This window comes from Lottia gigantea (assembly GCF_000327385.1).
Source record: "Lottia gigantea unplaced genomic scaffold LOTGIsca_129, whole genome shotgun sequence".
In the NCBI taxonomy this organism is placed as follows: domain Eukaryota; kingdom Metazoa; phylum Mollusca; class Gastropoda; family Lottiidae; genus Lottia; species Lottia gigantea.
In genome coordinates this window covers 288,509-297,939 of record NW_008707410.1, presented here as the reverse complement: position 1 = coordinate 297,939, position 9,431 = coordinate 288,509, and the positions used below count along the sequence as shown (strand labels likewise).

Below are 9,431 nucleotides of genomic sequence, written 5' to 3'. Positions count from 1 at the left end.
ATATGACCAAGCATGGAAAACATATATTGATGCGTGTAAGGTAAAATTACAGAAATCTGCTGGGAAAATTTTGAATTTTTGTTTTTGGAAAGGTTTTTTTTTAAACTGTTAATTAACAAATTTGGATGCAATAATTTCTGCTGTTCTTAAAGATGGAGCCAGTTTTATTTAAGAAAGGGGAAAAAAGACCCCATCTCTTCTGTGAAAAGTGAATATGACCATGTCCCTTTTGGGCCAGCCTAATAAATTGTGCCTCTAAGAATTTTCATAATCTCCAATGCGAGAGTAAATCCATGGGAGGTAACTCCATTATTATGTGGCAATGTTTCAGACTAATCGAAATTGCAGAATTTTGCGGAATTGATGTCTGCGATGGGAGGTAACTCCTTCAATAATGTTTTAAAATGTGCCAAGAAAAATGAATAGTTGTGATGAACATTAAAATGACATCAGAACATATTTTTTTGTGGAATGTGAAAAGAAATTTGAAACCAGATTGATATATATGGTGTGAAATGAAGCTTTTTTGAAGTTTCACAACACATAGATCTACATGTGTATACATGCTGCTTTTCAGATTTACAAATTGAATGATCGTCTGTTACAATATTTAGTGCAGTGATAGCAAGTTTGCTGGCTGATAAGGTAGCGTAGATCTGAAAGTTGTTTTCATTCAGGAATGAGAATTGTGACTCTTCTGCTTTTTCTTGAGAGAGGGGGTTTTATGTTGGATGTTCGGCCTGCAAACATTACCACCAAACTTTAATAATTTCTCTGAATCTTAAAGAAGGGAAGTTATATGTTAGGGCTTGAAGAAAGAACATTATTATTAATAGTTTTTGTATTTATATCTAATAGAAGTGTGTATCGAAAATACTCAAGATTTTTTTCACCTCAAATTTTTCCTCTTTGTACAGTTTTACAATTGTTTGTTTTTATGAGGTTTAGAAAACTCAGCTTGAATCCAACCTATAATATCAAATCAAACTGAAACCAGTAAAGGATTGATTAGTTTTCATTGGTCATGGATGGCTGTGTTCGAAACTGCTCGTGTCACAAGGTTTAGAGCTCACTATTTTTTAGATCATATTTTGTGCAGACAATATGTAGACTGTAGATCATGTCTGCTCAGATATTTAAGTTCATGAAAACTTTTGATTTAATTATTATAGTTCTTCTCTTGAAATGAAATATATTTCCATACTTTTTCAGTTTGTTATCATAGCCAAGTTGGGCCCTTTTCTCCAAACCTTTTATGTCAATTTTGTTCCGTATGAACGTTCTTGTAAAATATGTAATGCGACAAATTTACAAGAAAGAGTTCAGTTATTGCAGATAGAACATAGATTTATGAAGAATTACATTACATTAATTACATTGTGTAATTTACGTTTTATCATTTAGTGTTTTAGATATCTTTATTCAAGATTTGCATAATCTATCACTGAATGTACTTTTGTTTATTAAGTTAAATTGTTTTTTTTAAATACTTTTTAAGAAGTAAAAGTCTATGAGAAGGAAGTACTTGTATATTTGAAATTTTGAATTGAAAATTAATATCGGATGACAAATGTTTGTTGTTTTTTCATAATTGACATTCAACAATTACTTTGAAAAATCTTTTGTTTATGAGTGCGATTGTGCAAAAGGATTGCATTTAATACTTGTAACATAATTCTTTTTTGTGCAATTGTAACATAGATACAATAGTTTAAATATGTTTTACCACTTTATTAAAGCTCAACTATCTATATCACTTAACAGAATTAAAATTCAATATTCAATTCATCTACAATTTAATAAAAACAATATATTTTAGTATATGCACATTAAAATATGAAAGACAGTTTGTTTTGAAATGACAAGTTGGACAGGATTGGGATTTACTCAAGTATAGATATTTAAGCTCTTCTGGGTCTGAGTTAATCTATAAACACAATCATTCCACTGTAGTTTATTGTTGTTTAAAGAGTAAAGGACCCAATATAAACCTGGTTTATATAGTTTTAATTACTATTTATTCTATCCAATAATAAAATGATTTGAATGCTAGTTATATCATTATGTTTTGATTTGTACCTGGATGAGCTGAAATATTTTTACATAACTATATAATATTCTTTACATAATGATTGTTTATTTGTTGTCAAATTATTTTTGTTTATAGTAAACTGACTGTTTTTTCAAGGTACATGTTTTATTATTATTTTTTCCAACCTTCATGTACTTATAAAATCAGACGGCCCCTTTAAACCTACCAAAAGATCAAAATATTTATGTACCGTCCTGCATTTAATTTTTATTTCTAAAGTTCACTCACAACATACCTATAGTCAATTTTTATTTTATATTTTACTTTCTTTGTATTTTTTTTGTAGTTATGTATTTTTAAAATTTTGTAATATAATCCCATTGTGAAATCATTTTGCTTAAAATTTAAATGACACTGTTTATTCTACCCTACAGTTAGTTTTAGATATTAAGGTTTATATCAAATAAATGCACAGATTAAAAAATCAATGCAACTGTAGTAACTTAAAGAATAAACCGGGAAATATCTAGTGCTGTATTGTAATTAGATTAATCAAGGTTACCCTCAGAATATAAATGAAACTAAAATATCTAGTGCTGTATTTTGATAATATTGGTTAATGTGTATTATATATACATGTATATGAGATTTGAGAAAGATTCTCTTTTTTTGTTTGTTAGTTGATATTATAATTAGTTGATCAGGTTTTTTTTAATTTGATTTTGTAAAATATATAATTTGATATTGTATACTGCCTTCAAATAAATAATTATTTAAATAAATAAAAATTATTGTGCTTTATTCATCTTCACTTCACAAAACGTTAGTTTTATACTGCAATAGCCACCTTTCATGTATTACACAATGTAAAGATTTGATTACCTGCATTTACAATCTTCAATGATTAAAAAGTGGTGGATATTGCTGTCAAAGTAAGACATTGCTTGTATGTGTATTTACACACAGCCCATGTTTCTTCACAGAAAAAAACTTTTATATTGTCGAAAAAGAGAGGACTTATCTGATGTCTAATTCATCTATTAAAATTGGATTAAAACTCTGGCCTTAAAGATGCTTCTAAAATCCAAACATTCCCCAGGAACTGCTTGCAAAAACTGGATCATGTGAACAATCTAATCAGGGTACCTGACTAAGGTATAGAAACTACTTAGAATTTACTTTGTTTTAGTTCTTGATTAAGGATAAATCCTGCTCAGTGTAGTACAATAGAGATTAGAACTCTCAAATAAGAACCATTGTTTCTAGTTCTTGATTAAGGATGATTTCTAGTCAGTGAGAAGGGTTCTAGATAAGGTGTTTGATTTGTATATTATTGAGAAGTGTCTGTACACTTGTATTACAAAGAAAGCAACACCATTCAACAAACCTTCCACATGCCCTTTGAGATCGGATCTTGGTGTAAGCTGTAATCAGGGGTTTAAGAGAAACCAACCAAATGTAACTACCGTTATGTCGCTCATTAATGAATGCAGAGGCTAATGTATTTGAATGACAATGATTCTCATTCACATCAATGCATGGTTTAGAAAGCTAATAATACCAATATAAAATCTAATTTCTATGAAGTAAAAAAATATATACTTTATATGATAAAATATATTATGATATAGTGTTTTTTTAAATGAATATTTACACTCCCCTCCCTTACCTATCCCCATCAATTTCATTTTCTTTTTCATTCATATTTTAGAACTTAAAACTTAAAAGTCATTAGTACAAAGTTACAATCTTTACACTCCATATACCCCCACCATAATCTATTGAATAGCTCAGTCGGTAGCGAGTTGGATTGATAGGTGATTATTTGCCGTGGGTTCGAGGTAAGAACAATTCTGATTCCTTTACCAGTGATTCCGAGAGTCTGCCTGGTGGCGGCTCTCACCCCCTTATACTAGGCTTCACTCTTTTAACCAACCTTGCCCAGGGAAAGCCTTTCAAACTAAACCTCTAAATATCCATCGGTGCGGGCCACACACACACACCCTCACACCCTTGCAAGGTTTAAATCCTATTCGTCGACATACCCACCCATCAAGTTTTAACCCCATATTCCCTATTTTCAACCTATCATCAATGTTTTTAGATCAGTAACAGTGCATAAATAATGGGTATTCCAATAACTACGATTAACATTGTGGTACAGAAACCATATTTCAAATAACCCATAAACGTCAGGGGTTCGTCCAAAGTCTCTTTCGCTTTCTGGGCCACCAAAAGATTGGCTACACTGCCGAATAAGGTGAGATTTCCAGCGATGGTGGAGCACCATCCTAAATAGAGCACCAGAGCAAACTGATTGGTACAAGGTTCCAACTGATCCAAGACAATTATCGTCAAAGGAACGTTGCTGAAGATGTTGGAACAGAAGATGACAAAGACGCATAAGATGACAATCGTTCCAGTGTCGTTCATATCGGCGTTGGCCAGCCCCATCTGCTTCCAGATCCATCGAGGGATTCTGGTGGTATTGATCCCGTGTAACCAGACAAAAATACCAAAAAACATCATGATTACTCCCCAATCTACACGGCCCATGATTACCGAAGCGTTACGTTTATTCATAGCAGCATCCACTACCAGACAGATCGTTGCTCCTGCCATTGGTATTAATCCTGGAATAACAAAATTAATGTACACAATTTTACGCGGAAATCCGATTGGTTTCAAAATTTGAATGGAACACTATTACAGAATAAATCAGGTCGATATAAAAAAAAAAGAGTTGATCGATACTAAATTGAATTGGCTTATAGGATTGTGTTTAATTTCAAAGTATGGAATCTGGTTGATGTCAAAGTTGGATAAGTTGTCGATATTAAAATCAGAAATTAGGTCAATATCAAAGTTGGAAATTAAGTCAATATCGAAGTTGGAAACGGTTCGATATCAAAGTTGGAAAAGTGGTCGATATCAAAGTTGGAAAAGTGGTCGGTTTCAAAGATTCAATCTTTCGTTTGTTAGAAGGGATTATCAACAAAAATTTCAGCGACCAGATATTCAGAGTATTCTCTTGTTTCTTTTTCGATTATTTTTGGAATAAAACGGATCAATAAAGTTTATCGTATCATTCTAAACTTAGATTATACGCCCGTACTCACAAAGATAAATAACCATTTTCATAACCTTTCAGAGTTGAATCTCTTAAATTTAAAAAAAAACTTGGATATGTGACAAAAATGAAATAAAATTTTACATCCTACTATTTCCTCTTAATGGGCTTAACGATGATGTGTAACACAATGCAGTGTGCAGTAAGGGCACTCTACAGATAAATTAAATTGAGGTTGTAATGGAGTTCTATCAGCTGAAACAGTAAATATTCATATGGCTATACAGGTAGCTGAAAATTAGCTCTATGAATAAAATGAAGTTCATAGAATACTGCCATCTTTGTGCTTATCTTAACGGTTAATGAGAATACCGAATAAAATACCAGCACGGTTTAACATAATATATCAAAACATGTCTTTTGTCAAGATTAAACTTCTTTCATTATTCATTACTGATGAAAGCTATTACTATACACCTACTCTTGCAAGTTCATCCTATTGTGGAGTAGAACGTCTTCATTAGCCATGACTATTATACGAAACAAGATACTCACCAATGTCAAAAGAGACGTCGCCAACTTTGATGAACATCAGTGTGATCACGAGGACAATGACGATGATCAGGATGATTTTAAACGGACGGGAATGACTCTGACTGTAAGAATAGGCCGGATTCTCCATCTCCTGCTCGATTTGAATCTTCTTCTCTCTTCGTCGTTTGTCTTGAATCTGTAGAGCAACATCGCCTTCTACAGGAAACTCTAGTTCCTTGTTTGTCTTGTCCAATTTAGAGTTCTTTGTGTAAGTGTCCTTATTGATTGGTTCGATCATTTTAGCGTCTTCATCGTCGACATCTCGAGAGACCTCAATATAGTTCAAATCCAACTGGACGTTCTTTTTAGCCTTTTTCGGTTTCACACCAGAAGCACCATATTTTTTTACCTTCAGACGATCTCGAACACGGTAGTGAAGAATCAAAAATCCCCAATTAATGAAAAAAGCGATGATTGCCGGGATTCCAAGGTAAATCAATGAACGGACAAGTGTCAACGTGGACTCTCGATAAAGTGGATTATCTGTTCTTGACGCTATCAGAGCCATCTGTGGATTGCCAAATATGGTTGTGACGCTACCGATGTTAGATGACGTTGCGATGGCCAACAGTAATGTCTGCAATTCAGCTTGTCTGCGATTCTGTTTGGTCCAGTAATTCAAAAAGATGGGTGTCAAAACGACACAAGCTGCATCGTTGGTGAACAAAGCTGAGAAAATGAAGGTTACGAGATTCACTCTCCAAACATAATTCGTGAACGAATGATCCTCTTTCAGTAACAACTTTAGAATCTTTCCAATCATTTTCTCTCTTTCAAAAAACTGGGACAAGATCATCATACCCAGCAGAAGAAAAATTGTCCGCAAATTTTCCGTTTCTCCGAGCAAGTGGTACACACCTTTCTGCGAAAGGACATTGGAGATAACCATCAAACACGCTCCGGTAAGGACAGCAGTCGTCGTTCCAATTGGAAACTTCCGAATTTGGAAAAGTACGAATGGAAGGATCAGCAAGAAGGAAAGACTTCCGCATACTACTTTCGTTGTATCCGCAAGAGTATAATCCAGCTCTATCCCAGGCACAGACCCGTTCCCAGACTGTGCGCACACGTCTCCTTCCAGATGTTTGCTTCCAAACGTTATTGGATTGTCTACCTCATGCTGATAGGTCTGGTTAATCTCTGCTACTAACTGAGCCGCCATGTTAACTAAATGTTACGGGAACCTAAAAAAGAAAAAATATTTCAGCATACATGGATAGTAATTGCTGAAACTGGCTAAAACTAAGCCTACGATTTGAATGGGCAACTATATAACACACTAGTATTGATCTATCAAGATTATCCGTATCCGTATTCGTGGATCGACTAACATATTGAAAAGAAAGAAATATTCTGAATAACCAATGGATCTCGACCAAAATTCTTGGTATTGATCGTTTATGGAATATCAAAATACATTTACAACTTTATTGACAAAGACTTGCAAAATAAGAACAAAATAAAAACTACAATCGTTTCGTTCATATCACACAGCCTTTGATGTAGTTTAGGTTTTAAGGTAACAGGGATTTGATTCAGACTTCTGTTTAGTTTTTTATTAATTTATTATATTCAAGAGGTTAAATACTACTCGTAATTTCTATCAAGTGACAAGATAAGACATTTAATGGTCCTAAATTATTTATGGGTCCCTTTTCGTCCATTACAAATTATATTTCTTTTGATTTAAATAAACTTATTTCTAAACGATTGTTTCCAAGCACAGGCTGCATGTATCAAACCCTTTACAGGTATTCTTTATGATAAGCTTAAGTTATACATGTATTAAAAACGAACCACACGTCGTATTTGCATCTAAAAAAAATGTTACAGATATCCGAAATAGTATACATTTAGACGATGGTATCCCTTTAAGCATCTAAGAGTTAGAACAAGAGTCATGCCAAACTAAACAACATGTAAATATATATGCTATTAAGCTATGTGGACTTTCTAAAAAGTAAAGCATATGTAATGACATATTTTGTTCAATATTTTAAAAGTATTTTCACTATTCAAGAAGTTTTTATGCCAAGATATAGAGCCCTTGGATCTATATGACTAAGAGACGTGACTCGGCGTATATTAAAATGGATTGAAGATAAAGCATTTTTTAGGCTACCGGATTTTGAGTCAATTGTCGACAAACAACTCGCCGATGTTTTTACTTAAGTTTTAGATACAAAATTCTCATCAAGAGCCAAATTTCGAATTGGAGTTTGAAATAATTTAAGGAGTATGTGTTATATGATCAAAGTATAAGCAATGGATTCATTAAAAAGTGTTCAAAGTGACGTCCGCTTTCGATATTTCCGAATTTCTATGACGTCCGCGTTATATTTGAAGAACGACATCAAATAAACGAAAATTACATACGTTAATAGCTTACATTATCTTCAATATTTTTGAATATTTATTGAATTCATGGTGTGTTTTTGCCTATGCTTGTTCTCTGTTTTATGAACATGGAAGCAAACGAAAACTAACAAAATAACAAAATTGATCGGCCACCTTTCTATATATACAACGTATTTAAAGTTTTTCACCGTATGTCATTTTGTATTTCGCTGATATGACGTTTATGTGAATTTTAAAAACAAACCAGATACATGTAAGATAAACATGCTTGAATAAGATTAGCCTAGTTTACCGTTTTATCTCAAATACAATAACTTGAGTGTCTAAGTGAGTGGGTGTCAGTCTTTGAAAGGAAACATGTATTCACAGGGCACATAAGTTTGTTCGGTAACCCGAAAGGGGTTTTAAATCCAACATTGGTCGAAACAGAACGTTCTGATCTTAGTGAGGACTGGCATGTGATCATATGGACGACCGATGCCTCCTGATTGATTGAATGAACGATTGATTGATTGATAAAACGATATCTCGAAAAAAAATATTCTATTTTCATCGATCTGAATAAAATTTCCTCTTAAAATAGTATGGGGCTGTCTATCTTCAAACGCGGTGTAAGAAGTCGAAAAAGCAAAACGTAAAACTTCATGTCAGTCCATCTCCTTGCTGCCAAGTCCCACATTATTTGGGCTGAAAATAAAATGTCTTACCCTGAATATGAAATGAAACCAACGCGATCACCACAGCCTCTCCTCGGCTTCTGACCAAAACCTTCCCTTAACAATATCTTTATTTGAATATTTTAAGATTTTAATGTATTATCACATTAAGGAAGAATAACGCTGGCAACTCAGTTGTTTGTAGTTAACGTCTTGTTCACGATAGGCAGCCATTTTGAATTTTCGAAAAAAATTTGAACTTATCGAAGATATTTTTCAATCAAATACTTATTTTAATTAAAATATAGGACCGGTTCGTACTATTTGTGTGGAACCATTCGTCTATTACTGCATTGGTTGTTCAAGAAACCATCTGAAAATGAAAGAAAAATGGCCGCTGATTGTGGCCGAGATATCTACAATATTAAATTATCTTCTAAAATTTCAAATATTCATTATCCTATCACGTGACCATTAGTTATTATAAAGGAGTAATAATAATGTTTTTTATTCATCTCCTTAAATATTTATCAAGTTCATTATTAAAGGCCACATAACTAACATTTTTACAGAAACAAAATCAAAACTACCATTCAAATCAGTAGGGGAAAAGAAAATCCACATTATGTTGACAATAGTACAATAGTGAGACATCCTCTTTAATATTACTCAGGTGGTGTCTGGTTCAAACTGGGGGTAATTTTGAAATAGGGAAGGGGGG

General features: G+C 33.1%; 2 protein-coding genes across 2 annotated transcripts in view; both read right to left on the bottom strand.

Annotated features, from left to right (window-relative positions):
• Window positions 1–3,613: 3,613 nt before the first annotated feature.
• LOTGIDRAFT_224982 (hypothetical protein) lies at window positions 3,614–6,858 on the bottom strand (the record flags this gene model as incomplete). The annotated part of the gene is made up of 3 exons (XM_009048821.1): window positions 3,614–4,644; window positions 5,658–5,790; window positions 5,956–6,858. The coding sequence occupies 3 exons, from the start codon at window positions 6,856–6,858 to the stop codon at window positions 4,133–4,135; spliced, it is 1,548 nt and encodes a 515-aa protein (XP_009047069.1). The 3' UTR covers window positions 3,614–4,132.
• Window positions 6,859–9,030: 2,172 nt separating this feature from the next.
• Window positions 9,031–9,431, bottom strand: part of LOTGIDRAFT_172238 (hypothetical protein) — a gene marked incomplete at both ends in the record, with an annotated part of 1,744 nt that continues 1,343 nt past the window's right edge. The window contains one exon of the mRNA XM_009048820.1: window positions 9,031–9,083. Within this exon, the coding sequence (XP_009047068.1) occupies window positions 9,031–9,083 (53 nt within the window). The remainder of the gene's footprint in view (window positions 9,084–9,431) is intronic.